The sequence below is a fragment of the Dreissena polymorpha genome, chromosome 13, assembly GCF_020536995.1.
Source record: "Dreissena polymorpha isolate Duluth1 chromosome 13, UMN_Dpol_1.0, whole genome shotgun sequence".
NCBI lineage: Eukaryota > Metazoa > Mollusca > Bivalvia > Myida > Dreissenidae > Dreissena > Dreissena polymorpha.
In genome coordinates, this window is record NC_068367.1 from 28,885,165 (window position 1) to 28,903,248 (window position 18,084).

An 18,084-nucleotide genomic window follows, 5' to 3' on the forward strand; every position below is an offset into this window, starting at 1 on the left:
CACAAGGCTCCGACTTCAAAGGAATTGCGGAGCTTTCTTACATAATAAAAGTCGTAGTCGCATGGTATTTGCGTTTTGCGTCCTATTTGGTCACGTGGTTCTTTTTCCCGGTTGTTTTGGCATTCATGATATATGAGGCTATTAATAGATGCGTCTGTCGATAAACAAAGGAAAGTTTACGGGTTATAACAACGCAATAGGTTACGCTCTCGCATACAACTCAATGACGTAGTACAGGTCGTAAAATGAGAGATTCGGGAAAAAGTTGACGCTTATTTATATCAAAGACCCATATTATCTATAGGTCTTTGTTTATATTCTCAATTTATAAAACGTTGAACATAAGTTCAACAATAACTTCAGCGATACGATAGACAAAAAAAGTTTCATAATTGCTAAACCCGAATATAACAAACAATTTATAATAATCATACGAATGCAATAGCAGAAGGTTAGTAGAAGGTTAAGCTTGTTTATATTCACAGTTCTCAATACATAGACAGTTGGATATGAGTTCATGAATTACTACAGGCATACTATAGGCAACCTCGAAAATGCTTTTTAATCGCTAAAACCGAAAACAACCTAATATATTATATTAAATATATTTATAACAATTAATGTCTTTTAAAAATGTAGACGGCGTATACGCTGACTTTGAAATAAAATTAGCAATTTACTTTTCTAAATAATTAAATACAATTAAACAAAAGTTTAACTATTGTGTTGTGTTTTTCACTTGTAAGCTGCATTTTCACCGCATGAAATGTGTGTTAGCATTGTCAAACCACACATTAGTGTGAGTACAATAAAAAATATACTACGGGAGAGCACTTCATATGTGTCCTCATATGCCTTGTTATGAGTATCTTTCTTCACTATCGAAATATATCGTATGTTTATATTTGATTTAAAAGCAGTTTTCTTTCGACACATTTTAATCACACGTCAATAGCGTCGTCATGCCATAGGCGATGCTGTTCGCTTTAAAATCACTCAATATGTTATGTTTCTCCTTACCAGAAGGAGTGATAGCTGAGTGGGCTATTTATATGATGGGCGCATATGGAATAAGACCCATTTTCACATGACGAGGGTCATTACAAATCTCATTGCGAATTGAAAATGCCACATTTAAGAACAATGCTTTTTGATACAAAATTGAATTGAAAATAGCAAACTTGTTAATAATGGCAGCCTATCCACACATTAAGGAATGATATACAGACGTGCTGACCAAGTACGGCAAGCATTGTGGTATGATAATTAAACGATTTTCTCTTATCGTGACACTATACTATTTCGCTAATGATTGTTTGCTCATCTTGGAGGCGAAAGTGAAATTCTGCGAGATGGATTGTAACGCGTAATTGTAACAGGGCCACAATTTGTGTCGTTTGAGCATACAGAGAGTAGTCCGGAATTCCTTACACTGAACAGTGCTACATCCTTTGAATTGAGCACATACGCAGTGATGTAGCAAAAATTCAGAGGTTGTATCTCGAATCAGCTTATTAAATATTCGAAAATATTCATGCGTGTCTGTTGGCGTTATGTAAAAGTCACTAAGATGAAAACTGAAACAGCTACGCCTAAAAGCGCATGAGTGCTCTATACCTATGTTTATGTTAGCGTTGTTGACACCGTGTGAACTGCTCGGGTAATAAGTAAAGCATAAACAGCAATGTTTATATACTTTTATTCCTCCATATACAAGATACGAAGATTGTTGTATATTTTGAATTTGTATATGGTGTCAAAAATCAAGTTTTGTACACGGAACTTTCATTATGAATTTATATTCTTGGTGAGATAGTCATTTGATATAAGAAAAAAATATTCCTTTAATATGGTGACTGCAAATTTTCTTTATATTAAGTTAACATTACCATTTTCATCATACTTTCTATGCTTTCAGAACGTCCAAAAAGCATGTTGTTTTTATTTTGTCTTAGTTATTTCTATGAAATAATAAGGATGATAAAAAGTGCACACAAAACTCGACCCGTGCGCTATGACACACACTTTATAAAGTTGAATGGCGTGTGTTCATTTCAAACTTGCGATTGATTTTCAAAAATGAATTGCGTGTTGAATTATGCAATAGCGAACATCTTCAGTGCCTTCAGCGCTTTGATTATCAAAAGGATACGATACTTATGTACTTAAAAACACGTGTTTGATGGTTTTCGATTCACTATACCTTTCTTCCCTTAAAATTTGGAATCATTAGTGATATTATAGGCATTTTTTACTGTTGAATAAAATTGTGTTATTGTGTCGTATGAACAAATCTGCATGAATACTACACTGTAGGCATTTTTCACTGTTGAATACAATTGTGTCATTGTGTCGTATGAACAAATCTGCATGTAAACTACATTTGGACTCAAATCGTACATCAAATCATTTATGTCTTCAGTTGTCAATACACCTATATACTGTTTGATTCCAATAATGTTGCTTTAATGGAATTACCATTTTTATTCATTTGCTTCTTAATATTAAATCACCTAAACTTGTTTGATTAGTAGCACAGCCCCATTAATATTTTTATTTAGGACTGCCCTTGGAATTTGTTCACGTCATTATGTCATTATGGATTTGTGTGACGTCATACGACCGACTTTCCCAGTTGTAATCTACATACATAGGTCATTGGGTTTATAACGTTCCATTTTATTTATATTTTCTCTCTGATAAGCGTTTCTTGTTTGATTTAATTATTTTTATTTTTTTTAGCAGTCACATAAACAACCAAGCTATGTAATATGGAATTTTTACACCCATTATTGCTGCTTCTTCCTGTATTTGCGCGATGATTATCTGAGATATTAACTCTATGATTCTATATTCTCAAATTTTTTCTATAAAGAAGGAATGTAGTTGACAATTGTTAATAGTTTTATTTGATCGTTCGTCAAAAAGTTGTAATTCTGTTACTCTTGTATCTTCAATGCAATTGAGTAATTAAATAGTAATTAAATTGAATGCGTTTTAATTCCCTTTTATTATTGTTTAATTTGAGTTACAATGCTATGGCGTTAAATTTTATTTACACTTAAATGTATTATGAATATTGCTGGGCCAAGTGTGAGGTTGAGCGCTCTATGACCAGGTTTGAACCCCCAATGCTTTGCATTGACCGTTCCAAGGCGGTGACCCCAGCTTTATTCATATTTTGTGTTTATGTTGGTTTGTATTGTGCTGTATTGTGATGTTTTGTACTGTTTGGGCAGTCGGTCACTTGCCTTAAATAAAGGACCAACTAATTGTTTTTAATGAAAATTCAATACTGCTCCAGCAGCTGGAGTTTCACTTCTTTATATTGCTATACAAGAAGTTCAAGAATATTGTAATATTTACTTTAAAATATTATGTTTATATTTTTATTAAAAGCTGAGTGAAATGAAATATATGTAATTTAGTTGTCCTATCTTAATGGTTTATGAACTGATTAAAAGTTAACATGTCATGCATTAAAAAGGGACTTCATATTGGGTAAACCTTCACTTGGTATTTTCATCAAAAACGCCACATATATCTGTGAATAATAATGTATGCCAAGTTTGAGCAATACCCTGCATAAGTTGATCAAGTAGAGCTATAGTGAAATAATCACACTAGAAGCGCATAGAAGTTAAAAATATTTGCAAATTAACAGAGGTAGAAATGCCAAATGTAGAACACATTTTAAATGTCGGATATTATTTATAATTGTTAAAAAGTTGACATTAAACTATATACCTAATTATATAGAGGATATTTGTTCATGTCAGTGTAAGATCGTTTGTTATTTCACGAGTGATCATAGAATATATATTTTCACGAGTGGCGCAGCCACGAGTAAAAATAGTATTTTTCTATGATCACGAATGAAATAACAAACGATCTTACACTGACATGAACACATTTTCTGTTTCTTTGATAACCCTTTGCATGTTATGAGCATTTTTCGAAACCTAAACGCAAAGTGTGACGGATAGACGGACAGACAGACGGACAGTCCGATCACTATATGCAGTCCTTCGGGGGCATAAAAAATGCTTTCCTACGACAGTCAATTAATAAATAAGTGATTTTCAAACTTGTTATGTACACTTTCAAATACCAAGATTGGCTTATGAGCATCAATTGCAATAATAGTGTATGTGTACAAAATGACAACGTTTTTCACTGTGTTTATGTGCGAAATAAACGAAATTATCGCCGTCTACTGTGTTTTGTGTTTTATTGTGTGTTAGAGATAAGACATTCTTTCCTTGGAATATGTCGACGAAAACGGCATCCTCTAAATCGTTAAGTCAACACATGTAATATTTCAATAGTATTACCCCACCATATTGTGTATTGAGCACACCTGTTGGTGTGGTGTGCTTACTGTTTAACTGGCTTTAGTTTTGTCACTAATAAGTAAGCATGTGTTTGTTTTCGCATATGAAGCGGGATTGACCCAAATAGTTTTATATACACTCAGAGATTGCAACATTTGACATTTCAGCTCATCTCATCCACAACGCTTCAAAGCCCATTAACACTTAAAATCAACAAGTATTTCGTAAAATATTACGAAAAATAAAGTTAACACATACAAAATCAGTGTTCCTTATTGCAATAGCCATAATTTCAACGCTGAGTGTGGTCTGTAAACATAGATTAAACTAGATACGAAATGTGAATTTCCCCCGAAGATATCCGAACATTTACGAGCGAACGCGAGACTGACTTCGAACAGATCATGAGAACTACATCGTGCTTCAGACGCTGCCCGAAGCCAATAAATATATACTACAAATGCACAACTGAACCATTTCACTTTAATCAAGTGTAACTGAAACAACTGGCGTAAACTTTTACAGATCATAGACACACACGTAAACTATGAACAAAAACATAAACTATGAACACAAAACACATGATTACGTGCAGACAAAACATTACGTTAAAGTTACTGTAATGTGAAGAAAATAGAGTTCCTCAATGTTTCAAAGCGTTTTACACACAAATAGCAATGTGCTTGACCCGTAAAGTCTCAATAAAAAGAATTGCTTTACATATGGTGAGATTGTAAGATTATAGCCATGTTTTTGAAAATAAACGCATATTATCGAAGGATATACAATAACAACTACCATTTAAAAAGATAATAAGTAGTATTTAAACTGATGAGTGTTTATATGGAGAAAAGAAGGCCTTTGTTTGCTAACATTTCGCTAGTTACTCGATTGCTGAGCATTCGAAGCTTTCAGTGTTTGCGAGTCTAAGTTTACAGAAATTATCCGGAAATAATCATCAAAGTGGGTGATTCAAAACGTAAATAAAGTACTCCGGGATAAGCTTTCTGTTGTTTTTTCCTTCATATGTATCTTTCGTTTAATTTTAATATAATTGTCACCTTGTCAATATTTCCAGAACATATTAATTCATAATTTGGTAATTGAGAAGTAGTGAACATTATTTTTAAGGCGAGAAATATCAACACATTTCTGAAAAGATAAAATTCTGCATATTTAAACGTGATTGTTTTAATGAAAGAGAACATTCCAATTTTACCACAACCTGAATACATGAACCGGTAAATTTCAAATATAAACAGTATATGCAAAATGTTTACATCGGCAATTTACATACGCAACTCATTTTACAGTGTAAACGGAAGCCAGTGATTGTTTCACGGGCAAGAGGGACGAAAACAGCTTTGACTGCAAACACTACATACTAATACAACCGTACATTACTGAAATCTATCAACATAAAAAAAAATAATCTTCAGCACACCTCAGACTGCACACATGTTTATGACTAATCAGCTTCGAACGAACATCGAACTAGATATTACATATATCCTCATTCGTAATCAACTGTCGCTTCAGATCGCTGTTTTGGCCGTAGTCGTGTTCGTACTCCTCTTGTACTGTCCTGATCTTTTCGTACATTGGCTTCTTCGACTTCCTCCAGTCTCCCCACCTTTGCTTCACATTGCGAACCAAGTATGTCATCGAAGACGTCAACTTAACGTGCCTGAGATATTAAAACAGACATTCGAGAGTTTTGAAAATATAATTAAAATGACTCTCCAACATGTAAATCCGGGGAAAAATCATCATTGTTATTTTTAAATGATCCGTATGAAGTAAGAATATGCTAATCTAACTCAAACATCCGCATTAAACAGCATCTGATACTACTCCAGACCTTAAGGTTAGGATAGACCTACACGTGCCATTAAAATGGTTTAAATCCTCAATGCATGACAATGATCATTCCAATGCCTTGACCATTTCTTAATTGATATACATCATGCTTTAAGCCCCATATACACTCATAATCAACGACAAGTACAACAAATGTTCGGATATCGTCGCTGGAAATTCACAGGGAATATATTGCCACAAAAAACGAGCGTGTTTTATCTCTTTAAATCTTTGTTACCATAACACATGTAACGTTAAAAATTTTGCTATTTCTATAAGGAGCACTGATTTTTCTGGGTAAATTTAATTTTACGAAATATTCGTTGATTTTTAGAGTTCTTGGGGCTTTAATGTCGTATTGTTTGTGTTGTACAAGCATTTTATTTTTCTTAAATAAATATATACAGGTGTTAACAAGAATTTCTCTCCTGATAGTGTTGCTAGTCCATTGTATGGAACAGTATACAACTTACAACCATACAATAGTAAAGTAACGCTCAGAAATGTTAAAGCATACATATCAAAAGTACTGGTATAGCCCCCCGTTTCCGATGTCGACAAAAGTACGTTCCATACCACATGATGGTCACTCACCAATCAAAACTTTTCCTCCTAAAGCAGCACATGACCAACAGTAACAGAAGTGTTATCAATGACAGCGACAGCATAAGAATCACGTCGAGAAGAAAGTTATCTGAAATGCAATCCATGTAAGTTGAGCTATCTGCCTTTGTAGTATATTTGCTGACAAGTGGTAATGACTTTATTTTTTCAACGGACTTTTTTTCACGAGCCATATTTTAGCTTCAAAAACGTTCACGGTGTTTTATTTTACGCCATATTCTGGCTTTCAATACCGCTTTCTATTTCACTTACAATGTAAAATATGAGAAACAACGGCTTATTATCAACATAATACCATACAATTAAAGTAGACATAAGGCGTGCGTACATGTTCAATCAGCATTACAACAACATAGTAGTAAGGTACATTGACATTTAAAAGCGTACGTTCCAAAACGATGTTCTCTGGTCGATTTATACAAGGTAATTGTTTATCATCGTTGATAAACTTTGCAAAAAATCATCTTAACTCATGTTGATTCTTTTAAACTAAAAACTAAATCTTGTAAAAAATAGTGACAACGGACACCCACGACGGCGCATGTCGTAAAATGTAGCAAGTTGATAAGAAAAAGTGGACGAGGCCAGTTTTAACAACAGGAGCATGACAGAAAGACAGACAGACAGACAGACAAACAGACAGACAGACAGACAAGCGGACAGACAAACGGACAGACGGGCGGATGGGCGGATGAATAGCAAAACGGCAATGGTAAAACAAATTTACTCAATTTACTTCTTAACGGTGCGTAATAACTTCTTACTTATTCCATACTTACCTTTGGTGGAATCAATCACTGATGGCAGTAGATCCATTACTTTGCACGTGGATCCGTTCTCCGAGATCTCATATCCTTTTGGACAATAACAATGCCGGGAATCATTATTTGTCTCCACGCATGTGTCGGAGCAGTTTCCGTTATTTAATGTGCAAGCACCGGGTGGAGGTGATAGCGTTGTTGTGCGTATTTCTAGAAAATAACAATTTCAATTTATAGAAACCGTAGAGAAAGAATGCGTCTGCAAAGAAATACCATGTATGCTATATTATATAATATATGTTTATTATGTATTATTATAATATGTTAAATTATAATCCACCTACACGAATGCGCAGAACTGTTTTAAACCGTTTTAAACATGCGCTTGAAAAGAATGTACAGTTACAAAATTGTCCGTTACAACTTAAACAAAAGTAGTAAAATATTGCAAAATGTGCATTTAATATCATGCATAAACATTTACATCTGCACAATATTACTATGACACAACTCTGCAATTTCTGTATATAACATATGTATTTTGGACCGAAGGCCTCTGTTTCTTTAATAAACTGTTGACTTGACTTAACGATCGCTGGTTTCTAAGTTATAGTTATCTCCTGTATTACGTCTTATAAAACTGAACAAGTAATCTATTTGTATGTGTCATATGATTACGTAGGTAGAACATTAAATTATTGACAAAATATTCTCAAAACTAACCGATGCAAGTAAGCATATTGGTTGCCATGTTGAAACCCTCCGGGCAGGAACAGCGGTATGATCCAGGGGTGTTGGTACACTCATGAGAACAGCCGCCGTTCAACTTATCGCATTCGTTGATGTCTGTAACATTAATTGAACGTATGAGCCATAATGAGCGTATGGATTTAATCTGTTTTTTGTATATCATTACATATTAATTAAGCCGCAGTTATCATACTTGTGTTTGCGTCAATATTGTGTAAACATCCTTTTATATTCGACTTCGGAAAAGATTTTGTAACTGTGTGTAAACGTAAACATATGTGTATGATGCAACTGAATGTCGGTGTTATGGGGTGTTTCTGTTCAACATAGTTGTTGTTAATTCGATGCTGTTTTGTTTTATTTTTTCGCAATACTTTATGAATTATTTATAAGCAACATTTAAATTTCTAATATAGGACAACGATAAAGCACATATTAATCAACCTTTTTTAATCACATGCGTTGAAAAACATACACACACATATATATTTGAGTCACTCACAAACTATGTTATTATTGTATGTGCGACATAAACAGGGCCGACCACAACCTTACCATCACATTGATTTCCGATGAACCCTGGTTTGCATTCGCATATTCCAGGAGCCTTGCATATGCCTCCGTTGGGGCAACCAATCGGATCGAAGCACACGGCTGTCATATAACAAAATAAGGAGCCTTATATAGATGAGATAAACAAAATGTGAGAAAACATATAACGATTGGTTGTATTGTTCACTTTGTGTCAGAAACTTGTTAAATCATTTAGCATGCAAGTTCAGTTTGTTTGAATATTTTATAGGTAAATACGTAGCCCCACCACCAATTGTATAAATTCTATTTCTATACTACAATGCTTTAAAAACACGAGTTTTATCTTTTAATATTGACACGTTGATGAAATATCCATTAAAAGTCTTTGGCAAGAACCGGTAAAACTGACTCAAACTAAGTTTTTGGAATGAAGTCTTTTCACGTGACTTCTGCTGGTGGATTAACTCTTTATTTTAAAAAACATATCAGTACGGTGTTTACCTTTAACTACCAAAATTGACATCACATTACTATGCATAGCAGTAAGTTAGCATACGTATATTGACCGCCTAGACGATGCCGTTGCAAAAGAAAGTTTGATGGATACTTTACTCTAGTGCATACTGAAAACCATTTGCTTATGCTAAAGTTATAATAAATGTTGAAATAAAAACATACGTTCACAGCTTGGACCTTGATACCCCGGGCAGCACTTTTTTCGAGAACAGAGGCCCAACTCATACACTGGTTTCCAGCTGGAAAATTTGTTATGAAGAACAAAGTCTTTAAAAGACGCGCACTTATTTAAAATTAAAGAAAATCACGAACATCTAATTTTGCCAATGGTGCTCAATATTAAACAGAAAACTCCCTTACAACTTAGATTACATCATATAACGGTACTGTTACTACTTTACAGCAAAATGCGTTTTCATGTATAAGTCTGGGTTGTAATATATATATATAAATGTCTAGTTTACCCTCGCATTTTAAATGTGAATATTCACAGCGAAACAATATATATATATATATATGTATATATATATATATATATATATATATATATATATATATATATATATATATATATATATATATATATATATATATATATATATATATATTGTTTCGCTGTGAATATTCACATTTAAAATGCTGTGAATATTCACAGCGAAACAATATATATATATATATATATATATATATATATATATATATATATATATATATTGTTTCGCTGTGAATATTCACATTTAAAATGCGAGGGTAAACTAGACATTTAAATGAATGGAAAGCTACCTTGATTCCTTGCATCTGAACAACTTTGTGATGTCCCAGCACCACCCCACAGTTACTTCCTCTTTTTGTTTGTAAGTGTTGCAGTCGTATGCCACATCTATCGTACAGCCATCCACATACCTAAACAAGCAAACTATATGTTTAAAGTCAAGTAATTTTTCCCCCAAAAATAACAGCTTCTTACAGGCTGTTTCCCAATTGCAAAAAGTAAAAAAGTATGTTTCCAAATTGAAAAAAAGTAACATTTTTTTACAAAAACTCTGACCAAAATTTCCCCCAAAATATGCCAACTTTTCCAATAAACTCAATAATTGGTTTACTGAGTTTATTATACATCTATCTCATAACCTTGCACTTAATCATATAAATTTACGAAATCAGTTTAACATGCACTTATAAACAATTGGTATACCGTTATTTATAATCCTATAAACAATGTTTAATTTTTCCCAATTCTATGGTCTATCGCGCTTATCTCCCAATTAAAAAGGCTGTAAAATTTAAAGCGAATAAAGTCACTGAAAGTTGCAATTTCAATACGATTTTATGCGAAATTCTATATATTGTAGCACTGTCATATAGTAGTATCCGCTTACTTACGACATGCCAAGTATCAGCATCATATTACAAAGATTCAAACGGGATATTATAATTCGCACAACGAAAGAATTACCCTCCAGAAAATGGATGTCCATGTAAACCGCGTAAAGCGCACGGGCAAAAAAACGGATGCTGACCTGTTCCACCTATCGAAATGTTTTAACAAAGTTCACTGTTTAAATTGTGGAAGATACAGTTTATTAAAGCAGCTTATTCAAAATCACAGTTCCTGATTTTTGTCAATATATTATAGTTCTGCGATTGTAATTTAAATAGAAGTAAGATTGTATATTCTTAAATCATATTGACTGTCATGTACAATATATATTACATTAACAGAGAGAAAGGCACATAAAATACTGCATCTATCCTATTACGAGATTAAAATCGATAGTATAAAAACGATCGTATAAACTTTAGCTTTATACTTTCTTTCCGTAGTTGACAAAACATATTCGCCAATTTTTGGAAAAACCCAAATCTGATCTAACAAGTTTGTCAGAAACACAATGCCCCCCTATTGCTTTCAAATAAAATGTCAATTTATCATTCGGCAGTTTTAGAAATTATCTCCCTTTTAAAGCTTATTTCTTCCCTTGGATTTTATTTTTTGACTTTTGACCTTGAAGGATGACCTTGACCTTTCACTAATCAAAATGAGCAGCTTCATGAGATACACATGCATGCCAAATATCAAGTTGCTATCTTAAATATTGCACAAGTTATGGCAAATGTTGAAGTTTTCGGACGGACGGACGGACAGACTGACGGACAGTTCAACTGCTATATGCCACCCTACCGGGGGCATAAAATAGCGATAGTATAAAGCTAACGTTTATATGATCGTTGTTATACTATCGATTTTCATCTGGTAATTGGATAAAATATTCTCTATATATCAAAATATAGCCAATCATTAAATTCCAGCATAAACATAGGGCATAAACACATGCATATCAGTCATAATCCCAGTAAACGTGAATACGAACTCGGAATGTGCGACCGAAATATACTTGCGCATCAAAACATTTACACCCGATAATGACCCAATAATTACATAACAGACATGTTTTCAGAGAAAACGCAACTGACAAGAATTTACCATGAAGTAGTATACTAAGATTGCATACCCATCCGAAAGTAAGTAAGTAAGTAAGGCAAAAAATCATTTGTAAACGACATGATCGGAGGTAGAAGAATAAGACGAAAAAGAAGAAAAAAACTACAAAAGAAAATATAAAAAAACGAAGAATAGGAAGGAAAGGGAGACTAAGAAGAAAACGAAGAATACATTGAAGAATATTAAACAATATTATAAGAAGTAGAAGAAGAACGAGAAGATGAAATGGAAAAAGAATAATGCCAAAAAAATACTAAATTTCATTACAAATAACACTACTTACCACACGTGAACAAAAACCATCACGATAACTGACACAGTATGCATCTAAGCAATAAAGTTAAATAGCTAATTTATAAAAAGGAACAAATGCAAATGCGCTAAACGTAATATAATTCGACAAATGATTACGTGGCCACTCCGTGCTACGAGCTAAATGCAGGAATATTTTGGAGATTATCTTGAAATCCCCAACAGCTCATGTCTATAATTACAGTGTTTGGGTTTCCACTCTGCAGGAAAGACAGATCGTCTGCATCGCATTGCCCATTTGTCGGTTGCATACAATGGAACGTATAGTTTCGTGTGTTCTAAATGTATATACTATCGTTGTGTGATTGCATAAACTGGTTTTACAGATTTTTGAATGTGATACATGTCCAGTGGTTCGGAAATCAAGATTTCCTCGCGAAGAGTTGTAGGTACGGTAATTCGAGAGGCAAGAAGGGCAGAGCGCAGACGTTATTAAAATCGTTTTATTAGTTGTTCGCGTGCGAAGAACTAAGGTTAGTGGTATGCGTTGCAAGTAAGTCTGCTCTTAACTACGCTTAGAACGATAACCACCGCATCTGCCTGTTTATACTTCACCACTGGTACACTGCAGACAGTGAGTGTGTGTGTGTGTGTGTATGTATGTGTGTGTGTGTGTGTGTGTGTGTGTGTGTGTGTGTGTGTGTGTGTGTGTGTGTGTGTGTGTGTGTGTGTGTGTGGTGTGTGTGTGTGTGTGTGTGTGTGTGGTGTGTGTGTGTGTGTGTGTGTGTGTGTGTGTGTGTGTGTGTGTGTGTGTGTGTGTGTGTGTGTGTGTGTGTGTGTGTGTGTGTGTGTGTGTGTGTGTGTGTGTGTGTGTGTGTGTGTGTGTGTGTGTGTTGTGTGTGTGTGTGTGTGTGTGTGTGTGTGTGGTGTGTGTGTGTGTGTGTGTGTGTGTGTGTGTGTGTGTGTGTGTGTGTGTGTGTGTGTGTGTGTGTGTGTGTGTGTGTGTGTGTGTGTGTGTGTGTGTGTGTGTAATCAATAGTGTTTGAAAGCTTTTGTGACGACATTTGCCAGTTTGTCATTCAAATCTGTACATATTGGCTGCTTTCAGTGAGAACGGGGCTTAATGTATGTCAAATACTAGTAAGTGGTGTCCCAGATTAGCCTGTGCACACTGATTAGCCTGTGCAATGGGCACAGGTTAATCAATGGCGAAACTTTCTGATTTTACGGTGTTTTTCGTTGAAAGAGAGTCTCTGGTACTGGAATGACATTTAATGCATATGCATTAAGCCATGTTTTTCCAAAATGAAGCTTATATTATCTTTTCTATGAATGATTTGAAAAAAAAGATAAAAGTGATAATAACTTCAAGGCAAATAAACAAAATCACTTTTAAATCAAATAAACAACCAATGAGTTTTAAATTTTAACCTTGTGGCATTTTTAGTAAACATCTAAAAGGGAACTTTTCACAGTTTGTCAGTTAATGCTTAATATTGATAAATGTAAACATTGGAACTTAAAAGCTCCATGAAAAAAAAACAAGAATAAAATAAAAGAAATCAAAAAAGTTACCCTCAACTGGGCTCAAACCCCTGACCCCTGGAATAAAAGTCTATCGTTTAGACCACTCGGCCATCCGTGCTCATACAACGAGAGATGTATTTCATACTTTATATAAGCAATCCTCGTAGTATGAACAAAATTAACGACAACAACAGAACTCTCCAAATTATTAAATCGTTTAATTGTTCAATTTGAAAATCGTGAAAAGGTCCCTTTAATGTCTTCAGACTTGCAAATTGAATGAGTTCAATACACTGTCAGATCTTACATCATACGGGTTGAGTGATTGCCTGTTGGCCTGTGGCAATAGATTTAAGTCCAGAAAACTCAATTTCAAAAGTTGGTTACAGTTGGGCTAAAAGCAGGGAAACTAGCTTTTTCAAAGCTTGAACAACTCAATACAATTAAACATAGAATACAAATTGGCGACTGTGGATCAATTAGGCCAAGAAAAAGATTCAATTCCGGCTCACAACAAGACATGATGCATTAAAAGTCTGTCATGTCGGCAAAATTGTTGCTCAATAATTCAAAGAAAATAAAAAAAGTATTAGATACACAAAATACAATATGTTCATGATTCTAGGCTTGTTATTATTTAGCAAGGCAACTAAAATTCTAAAGATGGTTGCCAGTGCAGCAACCAATTGCGGAAAAAAAAGAGACATACTGTTGTTATTTTGTCTAAGTTATCTCTATAACATAATTATGTGGATAAACAGTGCACACACAGTCGACCTGTGCTTTAAGACACACTCTTTATAAATTTGAATTGGTTGTGTTCATTTCAAACTTGCGATATAAAATGCTTTAACATAATTTTGAAAACAGACTTGCGTCTAAGATTATGCAAGAGCGAACAACTGCAGTCCCTTCAGCGCTTTTATTCATTTAAAGGCTGACGGTTTAGGCGGAAAGTGTTTGCAAAGGCTAATATGGGACGAGACTTTACACACATGCATTTAAATCCCTTTCACAGAGCTCGGCCTATCGATTGACATGTCCGTTTTTTTTCACACAACAAAATTCATTACAACTGTTCATGATAAAGAATGAACACAGTATATAAACGAGTTAAATCCTTTAAGTGGAGAATTATTGCGAAACTGTGTGCAATTAGTACAATAAATAAAGAACAAGATAAGCGTTCGGTTTTGTGTAACTTATGTAGTGAGACAAATGCGTACAGTCCGAACTATCAACCAAAAATGGAAGTCCGCGCTACAAATGTAAGTTGCCTCGAGTGATACAATACAACACGCGTATCGCATGATAAATCGTTTTCATGATGCGATGTTTAAGATATACATGTACTACTAATATATCTGATATGAATACATGATCAGCAAAATGTCGGTTATCGCCGGAAAGCCTTGGGTTGACGTATACTGATTTGTGTCGCCAAACTAGGCTTTTTATCGCTTTTATGGGCTATTTATAGATCTTATACAGATTGCCCACAATAGTTTTGGTTGATGAGTGGCGGTATTCAATTATCTGCCAATAGTTGTGGTTGATGAGTGGCGGTATTCAATTATTTGCCAAGTTATGAGTGGCGGTATTCAATTATCTGCCAAGTTAGCGAGAAAAATAATGTATTTTATTCTACACATATCGATAATTGATCTAGTTTCTGAACATAAAACGAGTGAAAAGCACACTTTGCAAAGACAACCATCGTAGGAAATTTAAAGTGTTTAACAATACCGTTGGACAGTTATAAAAGGAATGCTCTCTGTTTCCGCACATGCGCGTTGAGTGTAGGATATGCTTTGTCATCGCCATTAAAATCGTCCGCAAGTTCCCATGTTGTGTGTAAGGCCCTGACCTGCAGCTCTCTTTTCGCCCAATCCGTTTGTGGAATTACTGATATGGATTCGGGTTTAACTAAACACATTTACGCCCATCGATTAGTTAAATGGTGTCTGAAATAGTTTGAATATTGATATAAAAACATTTGCAACAGTATATAGGTGACCGAGTTTATTTTTTCCTCAACACGGTAGTACGGGTTTGAAATATTATTGATTGGACGCGATTTTTGCTTTATTCAAAAATATCACTGGAGTGAAGTGCCAAATTTAAAGGGGCCTTTTCACGTGTTGATAAATTGACAACTTAAAAGAAAATTGTTGCAGATTCGCTTATTTTCGTTGTAGTGATTATATTTGTGAGGAAACAGTAATACTGAACATTTACCATGCTCTAAAATATCCATTATATGCATCTTTTGATGATTTAAAAACATGAAAAATTATAAAGCGTTTCAATGCGAAACGATTGAATAATTTGGAGAGTTCTGTTGTCGTCGTTATATTTTGTGATACTGCGAGGATTGCTTATATAAAGTATAAAATATATCACATATGATGGCCGAGTGGTCTAAGCGATAGACGTTTACTCCAGTGGTCCGTGGTCCGAGCCCAGTTTAGGGTTACTTTTTTCTTTCTGTAATTTTATTGTTGTTTTGTACTGGAGCTTTTTAGATAAAATGCTTACATTGATCAATATACAGCATTAAATGACAAACTTCAATACGTGCCAAAATCTGTGAAAAGGCCTTTACTCTCTCAAAAACGTTCGTTAGTCGTTTTAGGAATCGCTCTTTTCATAGATCTTCTAGCATTTTATAGATCTTTGCTTTTAATTGTAAATGATTTCCGATTATCAAGAATTTATTATGGGGATTTCCTTCTTAAATGGATACCGGACCCTTTTTCAAATTTCATTGAATAAAAAAGCACAAAAATACATAATAACTGTCATATAATAAGGTGACACTAATGCACTGCCTCTATGCTTAAGTATATTGTATTTTTGCGCTTCTATGTTTGTTTGAAGTTCGCATTTAAACGCAGTTTAAACTTTAATCAATTTCTCAAGAACCCATGTACATGTATGCTTATACTAAGTGTAAGTAAATAATTGCGACCATTCCACGCGACCTAATTTCGAAGGTCGCGCGCTAGTGCATGTTTTTATCTGCTGATAAAAATTGTAGGGCAAGAATAGGTTTGACCGAAGGTTTATATCTTGTTAATCTGTACGTCTTTATACTTGCGTTATGCGTTGATTGTTTGATAGAAGCTTGAGCTCAAGGATAAAAATATGCGTCCTTATATCATTTTTTTGTGCTTATTTTGCAGTTCTCATAATGTTCGGTTCATTAGTACGCTAAATGAGACTTATCAAATGGAGTTTATGTTACTTTTTCAAATGGAGTGCGATTTGTTTGAGACAATGTTGCGCATTAAACAAGAATTCCGTCCTTACTGTTTAACATGTATGCATTGCACTGTCAACAACAATATTATAAATTTGAATACTCTAAATTGTCACGTGAACCGGTTTTAGTTCTTCTTAAACGCTTTGCGCTTTTATGAATAAATACGTACAGCCCGGCGTGTCAATAGCTGGACGTTAGATTACTGCATTTAGCACCAGTTTCACGTGTTTTTTTTTCTATTTCCAGATCTTTAATGTGATTGAGAGTTTTCTAGCCGGTCATCTGCCGGGCAAAGAACTGATCGTCGACGTTCATTTGAAACCAGGTTTTTACGGAAGTTGAACGCCCTGGTTATACATGGTTCACACCAACGGCGCTTTGATGGTGCTTTAAAGCGGTGTGCAATGCGGCACCAAAGCGTAACAAAGCTTGATTAAAGCGTCAATGTCGTGATAGATCGTGGGGAAGCTTGGAGTAAACGGGTCATTCGGCAAGAACGCCAAATTTTTTAAGAGCTTGATAGTCGTATCAGAGCCTGATATAAAGCGTCATAATCGCATCAAAGCGTAATAAAGCATTATAAAGCTTGTCAAAACGTGATTTCAAGCGTAACAAAGCCTGATCAAAGCGGGATCAAAGCGTGAGTTATTTTAACAAGTCGGGAAATATGTCGTCCTCAAAGCGGCAACCAAGTCGTATCAGAGCGTATCAGAGCTTATCAGATCATAAGAGATCGTGATATTTTTGGGAAAGTAAACAAAAATGACGGCGCTTTGCTCGCTGATTTAAAGCGCAGCATTCGCTGTTGGTGTGAACTAACCATTACTGAACAGATTTGTGGCCGTTGGGTGGCGTAAAGTTGGAGGATATGAGTCAATAAATTTAGTTTGCATTCACTTATCTTGATAAAATTTCTGATTTAGCATGCTTGCATTTTGGAAATGTCGGATAAAGGTCAATATCACTGAAGCTTATTTGTTTTTTAGAAAAAAAAACACACACTTAAATATGTAAAAACACATTTATGTTTATTTTAAACAAAGAATACGTATTCAAAACGACATATTTCCGTCCGGAACAAAACAGCAACCATTTAGTGGCTTTGCGCAGCATAAGGCTATTCATGAAGGTCGATTGCGTCCGTTCTATACATGAATA

General features: G+C 34.5%; 3 protein-coding genes across 6 annotated transcripts in view; 1 reads left to right on the top strand and 2 right to left on the bottom strand.

The window, feature by feature from the left end:
* Positions 1-18,084, bottom strand: part of LOC127854541 (tubulin monoglutamylase TTLL4-like) — a 724,238-nt gene that overhangs the window by 649,334 nt on the left and 56,820 nt on the right. The gene's annotated exons all lie outside the window — the stretch shown is intronic.
* LOC127855724 (uncharacterized) overlaps positions 1-18,084 on the top strand; it is a 663,610-nt gene that overhangs the window by 607,539 nt on the left and 37,987 nt on the right. The window lies entirely within an intron of this gene.
* Positions 4,804-12,782, bottom strand: LOC127855734 (delta-like protein C). Of its 4 annotated transcripts, none has more exons than XM_052391528.1 (8): positions 12,377-12,782; positions 10,163-10,282; positions 9,542-9,618; positions 8,885-8,983; positions 8,303-8,425; positions 7,598-7,789; positions 6,789-6,888; positions 4,804-6,021 (listed from the first exon to the last, which is right to left on the bottom strand). In XM_052391528.1, exons 1-8 carry the CDS (start codon positions 12,430-12,432, stop codon positions 5,829-5,831), a joined length of 960 nt encoding a protein of 319 aa, XP_052247488.1. In that variant the 5' UTR covers positions 12,433-12,782; the 3' UTR covers positions 4,804-5,828. The 4 variants fall into 4 exon arrangements, with proteins under 4 accessions (XP_052247488.1, XP_052247489.1, XP_052247490.1 ...); XM_052391529.1 differs by lacking the exon at positions 12,377-12,782 and adding an exon at positions 12,166-12,309; XM_052391531.1 differs by having other exon boundaries at positions 5,868-6,011.